The sequence below is a fragment of the Rana temporaria genome, chromosome 1 (assembly GCF_905171775.1).
Source record: "Rana temporaria chromosome 1, aRanTem1.1, whole genome shotgun sequence".
Taxonomy (NCBI): Eukaryota; Metazoa; Chordata; class Amphibia; order Anura; family Ranidae; genus Rana; species Rana temporaria.
Window position 1 is genome coordinate 376,987,259 of NC_053489.1, and position 22,044 is coordinate 377,009,302.

A 22,044-nucleotide genomic window follows, 5' to 3' on the forward strand; every position below is an offset into this window, starting at 1 on the left:
CCCTACTGCCATCCTCACGATCTCTGCATACTAGGGGTCGTCTGGGTCATGCCGGAGCTACTAGGATTACCGTCTTCCATTCCTTTTTGATCCTGCATATAAGCCACGGTAGGGGGAATGCATAAATCAGAGAAAACTGAACCTGCGGGTATACCAATGCATCTCCCGTATGCAAGTGGATCCCTCAACACAAAGTTGTCCAACTTTGTGTTGAACAGGACACCAATAGATCCATGGCCGAAAGATATATGGGCAGAAAAATTTCAGGATGTAGAGAATATTCTCCCAGGAACAATTGTTGGCGGCTCAAGAAATCCACCTGGAGAATTCTCCACTTCCCGGAATGAAGACTTCAGATAGGCAAGATACATGCTTCTCTTCCCAAGCCAGAACATGGTTCACCTCACTCTGGCTGCATGACTTCTGGTACCCCCTAGGTGATTGATGTAAGCCACTGCTGTGGTATTGTCAGATTGTATTCTCACAGGATAATCCTGCAAGCTGAATGTCCAAATCTCTAGGATGTTGATGGACAAGGTTTTCTTGGATCTTGCACTGGGCAGTGGTCTCTTCCAGGACTGCTCCTCAGCCCAAGAGGCCTCTGTTGTCACTACCTTCCAAGTAATTGATATGAAGGATCTTCCCTTCTGAAAATCTTTTGGTTACCAACCACCAACTGACACTCTGGGCATACCATTGGGGCTAGATGCCTTGGATAATGTAAGGCTTAGATTTTCTTGTTCCAAGTAGACAGAATGCTGAACCGCTTCGAAAGAAGCCACTATCTTCCCTAGCAATTCCATGCCAAGGCGAATGGAAGGACTCTTCCTTGCCTCAACCACGTGGACCAGCTCTTATAGCGCCGACTTCTGTCTGAGGACAAGAGATTCTTTTTCGGGTTATGTCCCGCATACTCTAGCCTTACCTCTTACTGAACGCAAGGATACATTTTCCTAGGTTGAGAACCTAACCCAGGTGTTCCACATACTTGACCATATGCCCAGCCTCTTAAAGAAACTTTTTTTGTCATTTGAAAAAATGACTTTTTTTTTTGCATTTAAGCCCAAATATGAGATCTGAGGTCTTTTTGACCCCAGATCTCATATTTAAGAGGACATGTCATGCTTTTTTCTATTACAAGGGATGTTTACATTCCTTGTAATAGGAATAAAAGTGATCAAATTTTTTTTTTTTTTTTTATTTCAGTGTAAAAAATTATAAAACTAAATAAAAATAAATAAGAAAACAAAAAAAAAAATGTTTAAATCGCCCCATCCCGACGAGCTCGCGCGCAGAAGCAAACGCATACGCGAGTAGCGCCCGCATATGAAAACGGTATTCAAACCACACAAGTGAGGTATCGCCGCGATCGTTAGAGTGAGAGCAATAATTCTAGCCCTAGACCTACTCTGCAACTCAAAAAATGCAACCTGTAGAATTTTTTTAACGTCGCCTATCGAGATTTTTAAGGGTAAAAGTTTGACGCCATGCCACGAGCGGGCGCAATTTTTAAGCGTGACATGTTGGGTATTATTTTACTCTGCGTAACATTATCTTTCACAATATATAAAAAAATTGGGCAAAATGTATTGTCTTATTTTTTAATTCAAAAAAGTGATTTTTATCCAAAAAAAGTGCGCTTGTAAGACCGCTGCGCAAATAAGGTGTGACAAAAAGTATTGCAATGACTGCCATTTTATTCCCTAGGATGTCTGCTAAAAAAAAAAATATATAATGTTTGGGGGTTCTGATTAATTTTCTAGCAAAAAAATTGTGATTTTCACATGAAGGAGAGAAGTGCCAGAATAGGCCTGGTGGTCAAGTGGTTAATAGAACTCTAGTCCTTCCTAGGGTACTGGAATGACCACTCCCTGCTGCAATAGTTCCTGCAAGAGAGTCATCGTTGCCAGGCACTTGCTTACCCTCTGGGAACGAGGGTTACAAAAAAGTGACTCGGAGGGGTCTGTGAATTCCAGTCTGTAGCCTTGAGATATCAGGTTGAGAACAAAACAGACTGGTCTTCATAGTCTTCCACTGCGGGGAAAAAGGTTTGTCGTTTTACACCCACAGTTGGAAAATGGTCACTATGGTCACTAACTGACTGGTTAGGAGGTCATAACAAAACCCCTGACCAGTTGAAGCCATAGCTGGTATGAGATTAGCTCTCAAGTTGAGCCACAAGCCTTTTTTGTTTTAGAAGGGAATCGGCTATTATCCATGACATCTTTTAGGACACCCATATTCTCAAAAGCCAGATCAGTATTATGAGAGACTTGGGGGAGCCACATCCAAGTTGAGCAGTTTGTGCCACACTTTAAAAAGGGGCCCTCTCTAGGTCTCTCCATTTCCTTTTCAGCCTCTGAAAAGACCCCGTGTACTGGGAACACAGTGCTTGACATCATCCAGGATTTAGTACATTTTATCATGAAGGGATAACGGTTTTATACTCTTGAATGTTCAGGGTGGCAAGGATCGTTTTCAACAGGTCATCCACATCTTCCAAGGACAACCTATTATGAAAGAAGTCTTAACTTTATCATCTCTCCTCCCCATCAGATTCTTCTGGGGAGTCACCTAGGGTTGCCAACTCATCCCTTTAAAACAGAACACATATTAATTACACAGGTTCTGAGGCTAATTTAATGCAAATAAGGCACCAAGTGAGTTTAATTACCACCTTAATCAGCCACAGAACCTGTGTAATTAATATGTGTTCTGTTTTAAAGGGATGAGTTGGCAACCCTAGAGTCACCTCTCACTTTGAATCACTAACCTCTCTAAGAGCAGAAGTGGACAGGAGGAAAATATAGGATTTTTGTACTCACCGTAAAATCCATGTCTCTTGAGTTCATGGACGGACACAGCATCCTTTGACAGTAGGGTTATATCCGCTTCCTTTAGGAGAGTTTAGGCAGAAAAAAAAGCACTTTAAGTGTTAACACATTCCTCAGTGCAGCTCCTCCCAGGGGGCGTGGCCCCCCGGGTATAACCCACATCCTGCTCTAGCAGCCTCAGTTCGTAACAAGCAGCAGTACAAAGGAGGGGTGGGTGCTGTGTCCTTCCATGAACTCAGAAATGGATTTTACGGTGAGTACAAAAATTCTATTTTCTCTTCCGTTCATGGACGGACACAGCATAGTTTGACAGTAGGGACGTCTCCAAGCGTCAAAAAATTTAGAGGGGTGGGAAAACAACACAGCAAACCAGGTTACACCCCAAAACAAAACCGAGTTGCTCAACGGAGGAACTCCAACCATAAACTGCCCCCTTTAACACCTGCGGCCGAAAGAGGCATCAGAAGATGCACCCACATCCACCTTGTAAAACTTTGAAAAAGTGTGGATAGACGACCAGGTCGCTGCGTTACACCCCTGTAACACAGAGGCTTGATGCCGGAAAGCCCAAGAGGCCCCGATCACCCTGGTCGAATGCGCCGTAACCCGAAAGGGAGGCGCCCGCCCCTTCAGGGCATATGCCTGAAGCACAATCTGTCGGATCCACCTAGAAATGGTGGCCGACGAGACTGCCAGGCCCTCTTGTAGGACCAGCCACCGACACGAACAGTGAGTCTGACTTCCGGAACGGAACCGTAGCAGATAAGTACACTCGTAGGGCCCGAACCACATCCAGAGGATGTAAAGTGGCCTCCACCTGGTATTTCGGCTGAGGACATAAGGATGGAAGAACAATGTCCACATTAATGCGAAAAGCCAAAACGACCTTTGGGAGAAAAGACGGCCTCGGCCACAGCACCACCTCATCCTTATGGATGACCAAGTAGGAAGCCTTGCAAGACAAGGCCGCCAGTTCAGACAGACACTCGTCTGATCGAGGTAATTGCTACCAGAAAAAAAAATCACCTTTTGGTGACAGTCAACAAAAAACCTCCCGAATGTCCTCAAAGGGAGCATCCTGAAGCACCGAAAGGACTAAATTCACGTCCCACGTTGGCAGTGGAGGGCGCACCGGAGGGGCCACATACCAGACTCCCTGAACAAATGTACGCACCAAGGAGTGCGACGCCAAGGGTCGCTGAAAGTAAACAGCCAGAGCAGAAATCTGACTCCTAACCGTACTTAAGCCGAGAGCCTGATCCACTCCCTGCTGTAAAAACAGAATCCTGTACACCACATATGTACGAGGGTGCCATTTCATCTCCTCACACAGAGATGTAGGCCTTCCACGTATGATGGTAAATCCTACGTGAGGTAGACTTCCGTTCACACAGCACGGTAGAGACCACCGAGCCCAATAGGCCTCGGTCCTTCAGCCCCTGGCTCTCAATAGCCATGCCGCTAAAGCCAGCGACTGTAAAGCAGGCTGGAAGATCGGACGCTGCGACAGAAGACCGCACCAAGGCCGCGTACCCGGAGCAACGCGGCCAATCTGGGTCGATCAGGAATGATAGAATCCCTTCGGCTTCCACTCTGCGCAGCATGCGAGGAAGAAGCTTCAGAGGAGGGAAGGCATAAATTAGGCGATAGTGACCCAAGGCACCACCAACGCGTCCGCCCACGGGTCCTTCGACCTGGCCACGAACTATGGCACCTACCGATTGAGACGGGACGCTAGAAGGTCCACGTCCGGAGTGCCCCACTTTTGGCACAGACCCTGAAACACCTGCGGGTGGAGAGACCGCTCTCCTTGGTCTAGTGCAGTGCGACTTAGGAAGTCGGCTTGCCAATTCTGTACTCCCGAAATGTACACGGCTGATAGAGCCGGAACGGACCTTTCGGCCCACTGAAGGATGTGTGCGACCTCCGTCGCTGCAGCTGAACTCCATGTGCCTCCCTGATGATTGAAGTACGCCACGGCCGTGGCGTTGTCGGACTGGATCCTGACCGGTCGGCCCTGCAGCTCCAGGGACCACCTGGCAAGGCACAGCTTGATTGCTCGGAGCTCCAGAATATTGATCGGCAGGCGGGACTCTTCCTAAGTCCAGCGCCCCTGGGCTGACTGAGTGCCCCAAACGCCCCCCCCCCCCCCCAGCCGGAGAGGCTGGCATCCGTCGTGACCACTGTCCAGCAGCACAGCAGAAAATACTTCCCGGTTCGAAGCACCGGAGACGTCAGCCACCACACCAGGAAAGACTTGACCAGATGGCTCAACTGAACCTGGTAATCCAGAGAAGACGGGAGCTTGTCCCAACGTGACAGAATCTCCTTCTGTAGTTCCCCGATGCGGAATTGGGCATACGGGACCGCCTCGAAGGAGGCCACCATCAGACCGAAAACTCTCATGCCGAAGCGAAGAGACGACCACTTCTGGGTCACAACTGCCTCACCGCAGATTGCAGGGTCTTCAGTTTTCTCCGTCGGGAGGAACACTCTCCCCTCCGGAGTCCAGGACTAGTCCCAGGTATTCCAGTCTCTGGGACGGAACACTGACTTCTGGAGATTCAGAAGCCAGCCGAACTCTTGGAGAGTCTGACACGTGATCCTCCTAACTCTGAGCCTGAGGAAGCTCTCAGGAGAAGGTCGTCCAGATATTCCACGATGGAGATCCCTCGCTGCCTCAGCAGGGCTAGTATCGGGGCGAGCACCTTGGTGAAAACCCGCGGTGCCGAAGCCAAGCCGAACGGGAGGGCCACAAATTGAAAGTGATCCTCCCCGATCGCAAAGCGCAGAAACCTCTGGTGCTTTGTGCATATGGGAACATGTAGGTATGCATCCATGATATCCAAAGACGCCATGAAGTCCCCCTGATGGAGTGCCGCTATCACTGAGCGGATCGACTCCATCCTGAATTTTTGTACCTTGACAAAGCAATTGAAGGCCTGGAGGTCCAGGATAGGGCGGACCCCTTCCTTCTTGGGGACCATGAACAGATTGGAGTAAAACCCCTGAAACCGTTCCTGCGGATTCAGTTCGCATGCGTTGCGCTATACAAGTCATTCATTCATTCATTCATTCAATCACCCCCCCTGTCCAGTAGATCCTGCACAGCCCCTGACAGGGCCTGCCGGCGAACCGGAGGGAGTTGGAGGTTGGAAGGAAAAAATCTGTTTGGGGGACAAGAGAGAAACTCTTTTACCCCGAGGCAACCACTTCGCAAACCCAACGGTCGGACAGGAGAGACCTCCACTGATCCGCAAATTCGCAAAGCCGGCCCCCCACCCGAGACCCGGGCGGGGGCAGACCTTCATGCGGAAGCAGGCTTGTCTGCAGGCTTGCGGTACCAGGTGCGCTTCTGTCCCACAGCGGGGGCCTTCGGCACTTGCGGACCTTTTCCCGCCGGGCGCACGAAAAAAAACATTTTGGGGTAGTAAAGGAGGGTCCTTGCTTGCGGCGAGGCTCCTTACCCTTCTCAGACTGTGGGTGCAGGGTGCTCTTACCACCCGTGGCATCCTTAATGTCATCCAGGGATGCCCCAAAAAGCCGTTCACCCTTAAAGGGCAAATACACCAAAGCCGTCTTATACTTGTCTGCCGACCAGCATTTCAGCCACACAAGGCGGCGCAATACTACCGCATAGGCTGCATCCCCCACTAGACTTTCCCTTTTTTTTCCCCCCTCTACTTTTCTTTCTATTCCTTCCACTTCTTTCTAATTTCTCTTATGCTTCAGTTACTGTTATATTATAACAATTTTTTGTTGAACTAAATGGTTACAATGGTTGCATACCACCATTAATGTATAGTATATTTGCATATATAGGCAGCCTCTTTTTGATTATACTACTTTGTACTTTACTTGCACATCTAATCTGCCTTGATCTTATTTCACCATGTGCCATAATCTGGAGCAACGACTGCTCTATCACAAGGACTTCAACTACTATTACATTGTTTTGGCGTTGTTTCTATCCCACTAATTGCATCCCTCAGTTGGGATCCTTTTTTTTTCCTGTATGTTCAGTATAATGCAACCATCTCATTGTCAACATAACCTGTTGAATTTGTTTTGCAATAAAATACCTTTGTAAAAAAAAAAATAAAAAAAAAAAAATATAGGATTTTTGTGCAGTAAAATCCTTTTCTTTGAGTTCATGGACTGACACAGCAGCAATCTTGACAAAGTGGGTATTGGCCTTCAACCAGAAGTTGACTAGGCAGAAAACTTGTTAGAAAGTGTTAATCACATCAAACACTGTACAGTACCGCCCAGGGGGCGGTTCCCTCTAGGTACAACCGCCCTCACTGCATTTAGCAGCTCAGTTCGTCAAAAAGCAGTACAAATTTTACGATGAGTACAAAAATCCCATTTTCTCTTCCGTTCATGGACGGACACAACAGCAACCTGACAAAGTGGGACATCCCAAAGCAGTGTCAAAAACGAGGGGTGGTAACAGCATTAAACAAATTTCACCTCAAAACAAAAACAGAGCTCCTCAACGGAGGAGTTTTAACCTTAAACAGCCGCTTGAAAAACCTTGCGGCAGAAGGAAGCATCCAAAGATGCTTACATCAACCTTGTAAAATTTAGTGAAAGTGTCGCCGCCTTACACACCTGAGAAACAGACGCTTGATGTCGGAAAGCCCAAGAGGCACCTATTGCCATGATCGAATGCACCGTAACAGGAAAGGGATGAGCCTGCTCCTTTAAGGCATAAGCCTGAAATCGCGTTCTGTTGCATACACCTCGAGATGGTGGCCGAGACCGCCAGGCCCTTCGGCCAAGCCACCGGAAAACAGTGAGTTCGACCTCCGGAACGGAGCAGTAGTATACTCTCAGGGCTCGGACAACGTCCAAGGAATGAAACACCGCCTCCTTGGGAGGCGACGGACGAGGACACAAAGGAGGAAGTACAATGTCCTCATTGAGATGAAGCTGAAACAACCTTAGGAAGAGAGCAAGGCTGAGGACGCAGCACCACCTTATCCTTGTGGAAGACCAGATAGGGAGCCTTGCACGACAAGGCTGCCAGCTCAGAAACCCATCTGACGCAACAGCTACCAAAAAGACCACTTTCTGAGAAAGTGTCAGCAAGGGAATTTCCCTAATGTTTTCAAACGGTGGGAACTGAAGCACCGAGAAGACCAGATTGAAGTCCCATGGAGGTAATGGAGGACGAACCAGAGGGGCCACATGCCGAACCCCCTGCACAAAAAACGTACTCAGCAGGAACAAAAATGGTTTCTGGACAGCCGCACTCTGAACAAGTTGTAGCCTTTATTTAAAAAAAAGGACAGTACTACAAGTCACAGCAACATAAAATAAAATCCGACCTGACGCGTTTCGCACTGAAACTAGTGCTTAGTCAAGCTATGACTAAGCACTAGTTTCAGTGCGAAACGCATCAGGGGTCGGATTTTATTTTAGGTTGCTGTGACTTGTAGTACTGTCCTTTTTAAATAAAGGCTACAACCTGTTCAGAGTGCGGCTGTCCAGAAACCATTTTTGTTCCTGCTTTGCCAAGTGCATTGCCTGCACCCGAGTTGTCTGCAATGGAGGATATTCATCTGGGTTCCCACCTGGAGCGACTACTCCCTTTTCCCTTACAAAACGTACTCAGTCGTTGAAACAACCAGGGCAGAGATCTACACCTTAAAATCGTACTTAAGGCAAGCTTTTGGTCCACCCCACGCTGTAAAAACAGGACTCTGAAGATCAAATAAGTACGCGGATGCCACCCCATTTCTTTACACATGGATATGTATGCCTTCCAAGTGCAAAGGTAAATCTTCCTAGAGAATAACTTCTGAGCCTTCCTCATGGTAGAAATCACCAAATCCGACAGGCCCCGGTCTCTTAGCACCTGGCTCTCAGCCATGCCGTTAAAGCCAGGGACTGTAAAGCAGGATGAAGTATGGGACCTTGCGACAGCAGGTCCCCTTGCAGCGGTAGATGCCAGGGGACATCTGCTACTAGATGCATTAGGTCGGCGTACCAAGGACGCCAAGGCCAATCCAGAGCAATTCGAATCATTGGAATCCCCTCTGCCTCTACCCTGCAAAGTAGATGAGGGAGGAACTTCAGGGGAGGGAAGGCATATATTAGCCAATATAGAACTCCATGGTGCCACCAACACGTCCGTCGCATCTGCCCATGGGTCTCTTGACCTGGCCAAAAACCTCAATAACTTTCCTATTGAGTCAAGAAGCCAGAAGATCTATGTCTGGCTAGTCCCATCTTTGGCAAAGGAGCTGAAACACATCCGGGTGTAGAGACCATTCTCCTTGGTCCAGCATCTGGCAACTCGGAGTCTGCCTGCCAGTTTTCATTCACCCAGCCATTGCCAGTACGCTCCTTTCTGCCCACCTCAGGATGCGAGCAACCTCCAACGCTGCAGCTGAGCTTCTTGTACCTCCTTGATGGTTGACATACGAAACCGCCGTAGGCGTTTTCCGACTGGATCCTGACAGGGCGCCCCTGGAGGCCAGAGACCACGTGGAGAGGCAAAGCCAGATCGCCCGAAGTTCCAGGACACCGATTGATATATGGGATTCCTCCGGAGTCCAGCGACTCTGGGCCGACTGAACATCCCAGACCCCCCCCCAACCGGTAACGCTGGCGCCTGTCGTGATCACTGTCCAGTGACAGGGAAGAAACTACTTCCCGGTGACGTCAGCCACCAAACCAGGGAGGTCCTGACTAATTGGCTCACCCTGATCCGACAATCCAGGGACGATGGGTACAATCTCCTTTTACAACACCCGAGTTTGAAATTGAGCATACGTAACCGCCCTTTTGCAGGAGGCTACCATGAGACCCAGGACTCGCATGCAGAATCGGAGCGACGACCATCTTTGGGGTGTCAACTGGCATACCGCAGCACGAAGGGTCTGCAACCTTTCCACAGGGAGAAAAACTTGCCGCTGAGGAGTCCAGAACCAACCCTAGATATTATAGGCATTGAGTCGGCACCAATACTGACTTCTGTTCAGCACCCAACCAAAGTCTCGGAGGGTCCCGACAGGTTATTGACACGCTCTCCTAATTCTGAGTTTGAAGTGGCCCTCAAAAGAAGATTGTCCAAATAGCCCATGATAGCGATTCCACACAGGGCCAGAAGTGGGGCGAGCACCTTGGTGAACACCCTCAATGCTGATGCCAGGCCAAAAGGGAGAGCGACAAATTGATAGTGGTCCTCCCCAACCACAGAAATCTGATGCCTGGTGCAAATGGGGACATGCAAGTATGCGTCCTTTATGTCCAAAAACGGCAGAAAGTCCACCGGATGGAGAGCAGCGACAACAGAGCGGAATCTGTACTTCACAAAGCAATTGAGGGCCTTGAGGTCCAGGATTGGCCGAACCCCATTTTTCTTTAGTACCAAGAACAGATTTGAGTAAAAGCCCTGAAACCGTTCGAGTATTGGGACAGGAATGATTACCCCCATGTACCAGCAGATCCTGAACTGCTCCAAACAGGGCTACCCGAAAAGTTGGGTGAAGCTGGGAGGGAAAAAATCTGCTCGGTGGGCAAGAGAGAAACCATCTTGTACCATGCGGAAATCACTTCGCAAACCCAGTCGGAGATCAGAGACGTCTACCGAATCGCAAATTCGTGAAGCCGTCCCCCCGCCCGAGGGGCGGGGGCAGACCCCCAGAGGATGGCAGAGGGAGGGGGGGCACACTTTACCTTTTGTGTTCCCACGTGCCGCTTCCACCTAGAGGCAACAAAAGCCTCTAGGATCGCCAACATAGCGTCCACTGATACAGCGGGTACAGAGACACCAGCTACCAACTCTGGTGTTTTAGGGGGAGAGAGGTCCGCTTCTGACGCCATGCTGACCCACGCGCCTGACACAGGGACTCCAGGTAAGGCAACACCAGCCCACCCGCCTAGCTGCCACAGGGACGAGTGGCCCCCCAGAGGACTCACCACCCTAGAACGGTCACCGCATAGTGCCGGGTTAAATGAGCGCTAGAGGCCAAAGACCCCCGCAGCTAGCCTAGCTATCAGAGCCCAGGGAGGAGGGAAGGAAGCGAGAGGGGAAAGGAAGGATGGAACCCCCTCTACTCTACCTTCGCGGGAACAGCAAGCTATGTTCTCCTGTCGGAGCAGGGGACTGCTACTTACCAGTCATGCGTGGATTACGCTGGAAGAATCCCAGACAGGCCATCTTCCGCATGGTTACGGAGGTGACTGTCGGCCCGGCACGCTGTGACTCAGAGACCAGTCATATGTGTGCCCCGGAGCATGTAGCTCACAGGCCACCCCTGGAGTACCGGGGCAACTCAGTGCGTAGCTAAGGTCGGCACACGCTCGATGGCTGAAACCGGGGAGACTACGAGGATCTGGGATCCAGCCTGTCACCCAGTCGGCAGTTGATAGATCACAGAACCACAAAGTACCACAAAGTAGAATATAGAAAAAAAAAACAAACAGGAACGTGGATCCGAAGGGAGCCATGTCCTATGCTGGGCAGAAAAAAAAAACTGAGCTGCGAGATGCAGGGAGAGGGGTTGTACCTAGAGGGTACTGTACAGTGTTTGATGTGATTAACACTTTCTAACAAGTTTTCTGCCTAATCCACTCCTGGATGAAGGCCAATACCCACTTTGTCAAGATTGCTGCTGTGTCTGTCCATGAACGAAAGAGAAATTCAACATGCTGGTTGTACCAAAGTCAGTTGACGGATCAACTTGGGTACAAATCAGCCTGTCCATAGATGGTTTGGATTTCAGCTGGCCCCTGCTGAAGCAGCAGAGATTTACTGTTTGCTCCCAAAATTAGAACCAAGGATTGGAGACATCCTCTCTCCAAAATCTCTACGAAGTGTTCGGATCTTAAAAAAAAAAAAAAAAAAAAAAGTTTTAAACACCATCAAGGAACCTGAAATTTTTTTTTCTTAATGACCCGCCTGCTGGAGCCCCTTAAAGTGGATGTAAACCCTCCATACACCCATTTATATACAGTTTAGAAATTGGAGATCGTGTTAGATTTTCTCTTCCTGGTTAACAGAGTGTGATGTCTGGGCATACAGCCAAGATAGACAACATTGCTGATTGGAGGAAAGGCACACACACACACACACACACACTTCCTCTCTTCATAGGCGCACACACACACACACTTCCTCTCTTCATAGGCAGAGACTCTCAGGAGGCGTTTTGTAATAGGACCTGCTCTCTGCTAATTTTAGCAAACTCCCTGGACAAAAGATTTAGGCTGCTTTGGTCTAAAAAGTCAGAATTTATCCGGGATTATCAGGCTGATAACAGAGGAACAGTTCAGGAGAAAGCTACAAGACTTGGCTCATTAAAGAGAGATCACAAAATACTGCAGATATATATGTGCCCAGCTCAAATTTCATGAATCAGGTTTACATTCACTTTAATCCTACCAGGATGAGAACCTTGGGCAATCAAAACATTTTTTTACACCATGGCAGAACACCATATTGTGTGAAAAAAAAAAAAAAAAAAAAAAAAAACAGCAGTTCTGTGAAAGGATTGTTAACATTTTCATGTAATCAAGAGCCGTTTGGACTAAAAATTAAGATTCTTCAGATCAAGAACAAGTCTAGGTGGTAAACAAAAACACACAGTATGGAAAGATTAGACAAAAAAACAGGCAATTCCCCTATTACTAGTGGTACCCAACAATGCCACACAGCCTCCCTGGACTAGAGAAAAATAAAATAAAAAATCAGCAAGAGCGCAGCATTTTAAATGCACCCCCCCCAACATACTGGGGCAGCCAGTATGTTAGGGGTTATGCCACATCCAAATAGAGCCACTCTTTCAACCACATCACATGTGGAAGAGCTATCACATGTGCACACCCAAGCAGAGTAAACAAGCGGCGCTCACATTACCAAGAAAAGCAGGACAAGCGATGATAAAAAAAAAAGAAGTATAGTGCTCTCAAGCATTATCAGGCACTTTATGCCACACTTGCACTTCAATTAAGCAGGGACACCAATCCAGGGTGGCATGGGGTAGGGAGTTTAACCTTGTACACAAGTAGGCAGTGATAAAAAAAAAAAACACAAAGACAGACCAATATTAAACATACACCCACCATCTTCAAAAATGTGCTTTATGAAATTTAAAAGGCTAAAATGCATTGCACGCCTGCTTGAAAATGACAATATCACAAAAAAAAAAAAAAAGTTTTACCTTCTCAGACCCATTAATGATAAAGTAACCTCCTGGGTCTAGTGGACATTCATTTAACTCGCATAGATCGCGATCAGTAAGGCCATTCAAGAGGCAGTATGTAGAACGCAACATTATTGGTATTTTTCCAATAAAAGTTTTCTGATGCTGCGTTTGAATCTGTTCCTCCCCTTCTTTTATGACAGTCTTTGTGATATCAACGTAGAGAGGGGCAGAATACCTGTATTAGAATTCAAAAACACAAGTTTACCTTTATTACATCTCATGTCTTTCAAAAAAAAAAAAAAAAAAAAAAAAACACAAACACACACACAAATGAAAGAAGGCATGACCCCCCCCCCCCCCCCCCCCTCCCAAACACTACAGAGGAAGTTATGATCAGAAAACAAACATGACCATTTATAATACTTGATTACAATTTATTTTACCCACAGTATCCACAATACTATGATGATACTTAATCATAGGTTTTACAAAATCTTGCTACGTTAATGTTGCTGCCAAGAACACAAACATGGGGGAAAAAAATCCAGATTCAAAGCCAATCTATTTCCTTTCACAATAAAAATAAAAGTAAAAAGCACTCCCACCCCACCCTGTGCATAGATCATACATGCATTGGTCCCACACATGTACAGTATCTCACAAAAGCGAGTACACACCTAGCATTTTCGTAAATATTTTATTATAGGTTTTCATGTGGCAACACTGAAGAAATGCAACAATGTTAAGTAGTGATTGTACAGCTTGTTTGTTTAACTCTACATTTTCTGTCCCCTCAAAATATCCCAATACAGTAGGGGTGCAACGGATCAAAAAACACGCATCGGATCAGCAAAAAAAAAAAAAAGTCTGTTTTCTTTGGACCAAAAATAAATAAATAAATAAATAAATATATATATATATATATATATATATATATATATACACACACACACACACACACACACACACACACACACACACACATATATATATATAGCTGTAAAAACATCAAGATAGTACTTTTAACAAGTCCCAAACAGCCTCACCTGCTTCCTCTTTAATCCACCCCTGAATTTTGCTCTCCCCCTCCTCTCACACCAGTGCTTCACTGCTAACATTCCCTCTCCAAGTCTGCTTGCCAGAGCCCAGTGCACAGCGTGACACGCCTCCCCGGGGAGGTGTGTCACGCTGGGCTCTGGCAAGCAGACTGGGTGGAGCAAGATGGCCCACTCAGAACAGGCCTCACAATGGTCGACCCAAAAAGTTGAGTGCACATGCTCAGCGTCATGCTCAGAGGTTGTCTTCGGGAAATGGACGTACGAGTTGCCAGAAGGGATGAGACACACACACACACACGTTCGGTTTGCACCAATTTAGAACCCCATTGACGTCAATGGGACTCGGAACGTTTGAATTCAAAAGTGCTAATTTTAAAGCCTAATACGCAAGTTATTGTCGTAAAACTTCTTTGAGAACCCGGGTCTTGCCCCAGGGAACATGTATCAATGGAAAAGAAAGTTTTAAAAAACGGTCATTTTTTCTGGAGCAGCGATTTTAATGATGCTTAAAGTGAAAGAAAAAAAAAAATGAAAAAAATCCTTTAAACATCGTACCTGCTGGGTGTCTATAGTAGTGGCACGTGTTTAGAACTGTCCCTGCACAAAATTAGATTACTATAAGAAAAAAAGTAAAGTAATTTAAGATTGCCGTCTGTGTGCATCTGTTCAGACGATTGCACCTCACTTTCTGTCCCAATGACAAATGATTTTTTGAAAAAATATTTTTTTTGTGAAACAAGGATTGTGATAAAGCATCAGTGGACAGGAGACACCCTTTACAGAAGAGAAATTCTCTTCCTAGTGGTAGATTTCCTCTCACTTCCTGTTGTCTCCTGTTTGCAAGTAGGAGTCGTTTGTAAGTTGGATGTTTTAAAGTAGGGGCCTGCCGTATATACTCTGCTTAAATTTGGGCCCTAGGTGTTGGTGTAAGCCCTCACAGTTAGTCTTTGTGGGCGCTGGAACGCCCTGCTGTGAAATATTAGATCAAGAATTGTAATTACACGCCCCTGTTAAACAGGGGCAGAAAAATTGGGCCTTAGCCACTGGTGGCGGTGCCCAGAACAATGTTCTTACAAGCCATCAGCAAGATCATTGAGGAGAAAAAGGATATTCACTCAGCATCAGCATAGGCAGTCTTAAAGGGATCGGACATTTCAAAAAAAATTACTCCGGTTACATCAGCATCAGGTGCTTGGTAGCTGGTGGTGATCCAAGCCTGATTCATTTTAATGAAGGTCAGTCGATCGACCGAGTCGGTGGAGAGGCGCACCCTATGATCGGTTGGTTACAAAGCCTCCAGCAGCACCGAATGTGCGTTCTGAAAGAACGCTGGATGCAGGACAGGCCAGTAGCTCAATTGCATACTGTGCAAGCTCTGGCCAGGGATCCATCCTCAAGACCCAGTAAGCCAGAGGATTTTCGGTGGGAAAGGTGTCAAAGTCTGATCTTGTCCCTAGGCATTCCCGCACCATGTAAAACAGACGCTGGCGATGGTTGCTGGAACCGGTCATACCTTGGGCCTGCGGACTAAAAAATTGTCTGACCGCATCGGTCAGACAGCCACCTTCTCCACCGCTCCTTCTGTGACTGACCGAAGCCTCAGCAACACGTTGTCCAGGACCAAGATTTTGTAACCCCCCAGTCTCTGGGAACGCGTTGCACAGACCTTTCTGCAAGGCCTCCCGAAGAGGTTTCATCTTCTGCTCATCTGCGCCAGCAAGATAAGGTCCGCAACCTTACTCTTGTAACGTGGATCAAGGAGAGTTGCCAGCCAGCAATGATCCCTCACCTTGATAGCACGAAAACAAGGACCCTTGCGCAGGCTTTGCAGGATCAGGGAGGCCATGCCGCGTAGGTTTGCTGAGGCTTTCGGTGTGGAGTCCTCTGGGTCACTGAGGACACCATGATCTGCAGCCACCTCATCCCAGCCACGTACAAGTCCATGGGTTCCTTGGGACTGTAATTGATCCCTTGAAGACTGCTGCTGATGCTTAGTGCTAGGCTCCATCTCCATGCCGACACAATCCTCCTCCTCCCTTCTCTTCCTGTGCAATAGGCAGGCAAGCAGGAGCACTGTGGATAAAGGGGACCTTGAGAGGTAAGGAAGTCCTCCTCTTCCTCCCTCTGTTCTGCCTCAAGGGCCCTGTCCATTATTCCACACAATGTGTGCTCCAACATGTGAATAAGAGTGACAGTCTCACTGATGCATGCACTGTCACTGCTCACCATCCTTGTGGCCTCCTCAAATGGTGACAGGACAGTGCATGCAGCCCTGATCAAGGCCCACTGGCGTGGGGGGGGAACAAAGCTCCCTGAATCTGTTCTGCTGCCATATTGGCAAAGGTACTCATTGATGGCCATGCTGCAGTGGCTGCACACGCAGCAGAGGGCCAACGTAGAGTTCCACCTGGTGGGCATGTCACAGATTAGGCGGTTCTTGGGAAGGTTGTATTCCCTTTGGAGGTCTGCCAGCCGAGCACTGGGATTATATGACCGTCGGAACTGCACACAGACTTTCCTGGCCTGCTTGCATCCTGTAAGCCTGGGTACCTGCCCAAGAACCACTGCACCACCAAATTAAGGACATGAGCAAAACAGGGCACATGGGTCAGTTGTCCCTGTTGCCGGGCGGAGAGGAGGATTGGTGCCATTGACGCAAACCACCATTCCTGGCTTAAGCTGGCGTGGCGTCAACCACCTCTGAGCCTGCCCCTGCAGAGCTGACAGAACCTCTGCCCCAGTGTGGCTCCTGTCTCCCAAGCACACCAGCTCAAGCACCGCATGGCATCTCTTTGCCTGCGTAGCCCTTTGAATGCCTACGGAGCACCGCTGGTTCCGAGGACACAGCATAGGAAGAGGCGACAGAGGAAGAAGAAGAGGGGGTGGAGGAGAGAGGTGTGTCACAACCAGTAGTAGCATTTTGGAGGCGTGATGGCGGAACAACCTCCAACACTACTGTACCTTGCCCTGCGTCCTTCCCAGCTGCCAGCAGAGTCACCAAATGCACCGTGAAAGATAGGAAACGTCCTTGTACATGCCTGCTGGACCATGAGTCAGCGGTAATATGCACCTTACCACTGATCGCCCTGTCCAGCAAGGCATGGATGTTGCCTTCCACATGCCGGTAGAGAGCCGGAATCGCCTTCCCTGAGAAAAAGTGGCATTTGGGAACTTGCCACCAAGGTACCGCACATTCCACAAACTCACAGGAAGGGGGCAGAATCTACCAACTGAAATGGCAGCAGTTGAAGTGCTAGCAATTTAGCCAAGCTAGCATTCAACCGCTGGGCATGTGGATGGCTGAGAGAGAACTTTTTTCGGCGCTGCAGCAGCTGGGGCAGGGAAATTTGCCTGGTACAATCTGCCATCAGTGTTCCGATAGTAGATTGCCCGCATGTACTAGACTGACATTTTATTCTACACCTTCAGTCCTATCAGTGAAGGCTACAGAGAGGACTGAGGGTATAGTGGGGTTGGAGATCCCAGCTGATGAGGGGCAAGGATAGGTCTGCTTTGTTCTTTGGTGTGGGTCTTTGAGGTACGCTTGCCAACGAACTGCATGGCAGGTCAAAATATGTCCAGTCAAGCATGTGGTGCCCAAGCGGGTGATGTTTTGGCCACATGAGAAACGCTTGAGACATATGTTGCAAATCGCAGCGGTGCAATCTGATGCACTCGTCTCAAAAAAGGCCCACACCAAAGAACTTTTGGGATAACGCTGAGACACAGCAGCGCCCTGCACATGCGTAGCTCTGCGTTGTGATGCAGTCAGTGTGCTGCCATTAAGCTGGCCCCTGGAGGGCATACTGCCTCGGAGATGTGCCTGTGCCTCCTCCTCCTCCTCCTCCCCATCAGGCACCCACGTTGAGTTAGTGACCTCATCATCCCCTCCCTCATCACTGTATAAAACCTGGCAGTATGCTGCAGCTGGGGGAACATGCCTGCCAGATTGCGGTCCTACAAGGGCACCCCCTCTCTCTGGCCTCACGTTACTGCCTTCCTTTATCTGTGTACCATCATCGGAGCCTTCAAAACCCTGCGCATCCTCATGCAGCATGTACCCAACACTGTGTTCAAACAGTTTGGGGGACTCCTCAGGAGGACATGGTGGGGCTAGGGATGGAGTGAGTGATGCCATTGAGCAGAGGGAAGAGGAGCCTTGGCAGCTACTTTGCCAGACAAAGTAACCTGAGCCTGGGTGAGAGAGGATGAGGAGGATGAGGACGGCTTGATCATCCATTCTACCAAGTCTTCGACATGTTGCGGCTCAACATGGCCAGCTGCCGAAAACAAGGACGCACTGATGTCAGTTTTATTTTTCTATGTTTGAGTGTATTGCTTAACGTTTATGACCAGGTTGTCTGGTGTTTTTTTTTTTTGTATGTTTTTCTGTTGGTTGGTCTTAAACCTAATAAAAATATCTTTAAAAAAAAAAAATAAAAAAAAAAAAAAAAAAGCTACTTGGTGTGTACTGCACTTGTGCTCTGTAGTTTGCACCTAAAGCTACTTGGTGTGTGTACTGCCTTTGTCCTCTGCAGGCCATTAGTATGTCTGGAAGGACAACAAGGAGAGGCAGAGAGTCACGAGGGCAAGCAGGCTCTGCATCTAGAGGCAACAGTGCTGGTCGTGGACAAGGTGCTGATGATGCACAGTGTCCACGACCAGCACTGTTGCCTCTAGATGCAGAGCCTGCATGCCCTCGTGACTCTCTGCCTCTCCTTGTTGTCCTTCCAGACATACTAATGGCCTGCAGAGGACAAAGACAGTACACACACACACACACACACACACACCAATAAGCTTTAGGTGCAAACTACAGAGCACAAGTGCAGTACACACCAAGTAGCTTTTTTTTTTTAAAGATATTTTTATTAGGTTTAAGACGAACCAACAAACAGAAAAACATACAAAAAAAACACCAGACAACCTGGTCATAAACGTTAGGCAATACACTCAAACATAGAAAAATAAAACTGACATCAGTGCAAAATATAAAGTAGGCACAGTGGTAAAGATTCAGGTATAATACCTGGATATAGCAAAAGCGGAGGTCCAGACATTAGAGATCCGTGAGGCACGGCCCATCAATGGTCAAGCAAGAGTAGTACAATCAGAGCTGGGAGAGGGTTAGCGGACTAGCCAACCTTCTACCCCAAATTTTGTGGAAGGTTTGATTCAGTTTCCGGAGTTCAAATGTACGTTTATACAGTGGGATAGCGTCATTAATACGTTTTAACCAGAGGGATTTCAGAGAGGTCTGTGCGCCCTTCCAGGACAGTAAAATAGCTTTATTAACATGGAAAAGGTATACGGAGCAGTCTCTTGACATGCGATAGGTGTAATTCGCCAAAAATGCCTTATAGGCAGTTCTTGGGGTGGATTATGTTTGGGAGGCCTAGCACCGATGAGATGAAAGCACCCACTTCTTCCCAAAAGTCCTGGACTACCAGGCATGTCCAGAAGCAGTGCAAGAAAACGGCCTCCCGGCCACAGCCGCAGAAACAGGCAGGAGACTCATCCTGTGTAACCTAGAGATGGGTTTGATGGAAAATTTTGACCTGTATGATGCGGTCCCGGGAAGCAATAACAGAGGTTTTTTTTACGTATCAGTAAATTCTGACCAGTCCTCATCTACCAGGCAGATGTCCAGAGAGGTCCATTTTACCTGAGCTTTGTGAAACCTGGGGTTAAAGTCAGTCATTAGGGCTGCATAATAGGTGGAGACAAATTTAGTGGGATCTGGCTGTCTGAGCAGTTTTTCCAATGGGGGCAGGTCAGTGGGGTCATCCAGGGAGCCAAACTGGGCACAGATAGCGTGCCTGAGCTGGTAGTAATGAAATAGGTACGATCTTGGTAAATCAAAGTCTAAATGTAGCTGAGAAAAAGATTTAAAGCCCTGAGCATTGTACAGGTGGCATAAATATTTAACCCACTTGGAGTACCCGCAATTCGGATCAGGAAGGGAGTATAGTTCCTGCAGATTAGGGTTAAACCACAGGGGGTTGTTGGGAGATTTCAGACAGGTGTGCCTGGATACTTTGTTATATTGTCACTAAAGAGGAAAGGGAAGTGGCAAGTAGGGAGGTTCCGGGGCGATCGGGGAACTGGCCTCTGTAGATATTATGTAGGGTTTCCAGAGAAGATGCGATGGCTCCCTCCATGGAGGTACAGGCATTGGCCGGAACCGGGCACAGACAATTGTGGATGTGCACCAACTGGGATGGCAAATATAGAAAGAAGTTGGGAAATGCCAGGCCTGCCAAGTGCGCTGGCAACCGTAGTGTTTCAAGTGCTACCTTGGGGGGAGCCACCCTTCCACAGGAAAAAGTAGTACAAATTGAATCTATGCGTTTAAAAATAGATTTAGGTATTTTGCAAGGTGAATTGGCAAGGATAGAGTAATCTCGGTAGGTAAATCATTTTGAGGACGTTGGCCCGCCCCATAAGATCCAGAGGCAGATCCATACACTGCTTGGTCTGCTTCTGAAGGCTGACCAATAGAGGATCCAAGTTATTGGCGACATACAAAGATAAAGGGGTCTGCACCAGAACCCCAAGGTACCTAAAGGAGGATACCACTTGAAGCTTGGAATCCGGGTGAATCAGGGGAGGCTCAGCCACATCTAGGAGGAAAAGACTAGACTTATCCCAAATCACCCGGATGCCAGAATAGTCTCCAAAAAGGTATTAATCTCCACCAACAGAGCCTGAAGTGATTCATTAGTATCAGGCAGATACACCAATGTGTCCTCCACATAAAGTGAAACGCGCCCCTATAGTAGCAATTGGGAGTCCTTAAATCGAGGGGGAGGAGCGAATGCAAACCGCAAGCGGCTCCATGGCCAGGGCAAACAAGAAGGGCGACAACGGGCACCCCTGTCGTGTGCCCCTAGTAAAAGGGGCCAGTGATAGAGGAATTGACCCGCACCCGAGCTACAGGGGAGGTGTAAAGGAGTTTTTTCCATGCTACAGCACGGGGGCCAAAGCCATACATCTGTAACACCCAAAACAGATATGGCCATTCCACACTTTTGAATGCCTTGCAAGTGTCCAAAGACACAATAGCACGAGTGGGAGGACAGTCCTGTGGATATTGCAGGTTATGAAACAGCCTGCGGATATTCATTCTGGTGGACCTGCCGGGGATAAAGCCCCCTTGGTCACTATTGACCAAGGATGTGACTAGTGTTCAAACGGTTTGCCAATATTTTGGCCAGAAATTTAACGTCCACATTAAGAGAAATTGGACGGCAAGAGTCACATTTAAGTGGGTCCTTACAGGGTTTTAAAAGAAGCACAATCAAAGCCTCTCGCATCGTTGGGGGGGGGGGGGGGGGGATCCCAACATCTAGAGCTTTGTTATAGGTTCACAAATGAAAGGGGCATAAATTGTCTTTAAATTGTGAGTATCATTCAGTCAGGAAACCGTCTAAGCCCGGAGTCTTATGTGCAGGCATTTGTAAAATGGCTGCAGCAATTTCCTCAACCGAGATGGGTGCATCCAGCACTTCACGCCCCCTCCGTTGACAAGGAGGGGAGAGATATGTCAGCCAAGTAGTCATTCAATTGGGAGTCATCGTAGTTAACCCTAGAGGTATACAGGTCTTTGTAAAAGCATAAAAAGTAGTCCAGGATATCCCCTGGGTTGTCACTGATGGGGCCTTGAGCAGTAAAGATACGTGGGATGGAAATGGGAGAGTGGTCAGGTCTAGTCAGATATGCCAAGAGACGTCCGGCTTTATTACCATGTTCAAACGATTTGTGTGGCATGCAACATGCGTTTTTGCGTGAGATCTAACAGATGGAGTTCCTTCTCCCTACGGCTCTAACCATGCCTCCCTCGTGTCGGAGGCAGGGTCAGAGAAATAAGCAGACTCAGCACGTACCATAACAGTCACAAGTTCCTCTGTAAGCATCCGGTTATTTTTGCACAAGACCCCTGTGATGGACATGAAAGTGCCCCTCAGAGTTGTCTTAAACGCGTCCCATTCA

At 47.9% G+C, this 22,044-nt stretch overlaps 1 protein-coding gene across 1 annotated transcript in view; it reads right to left on the bottom strand.

Moving 5' to 3' along the window:
- The window catches only part of POLR2B (RNA polymerase II subunit B), a 601,249-nt gene that overhangs the window by 499,852 nt on the left and 79,353 nt on the right, over positions 1 to 22,044 (bottom strand). The window contains 1 exon segment of the mRNA XM_040322519.1: positions 13,010 to 13,229. Within this exon segment, the coding sequence (XP_040178453.1) occupies positions 13,010 to 13,229 (220 nt within the window).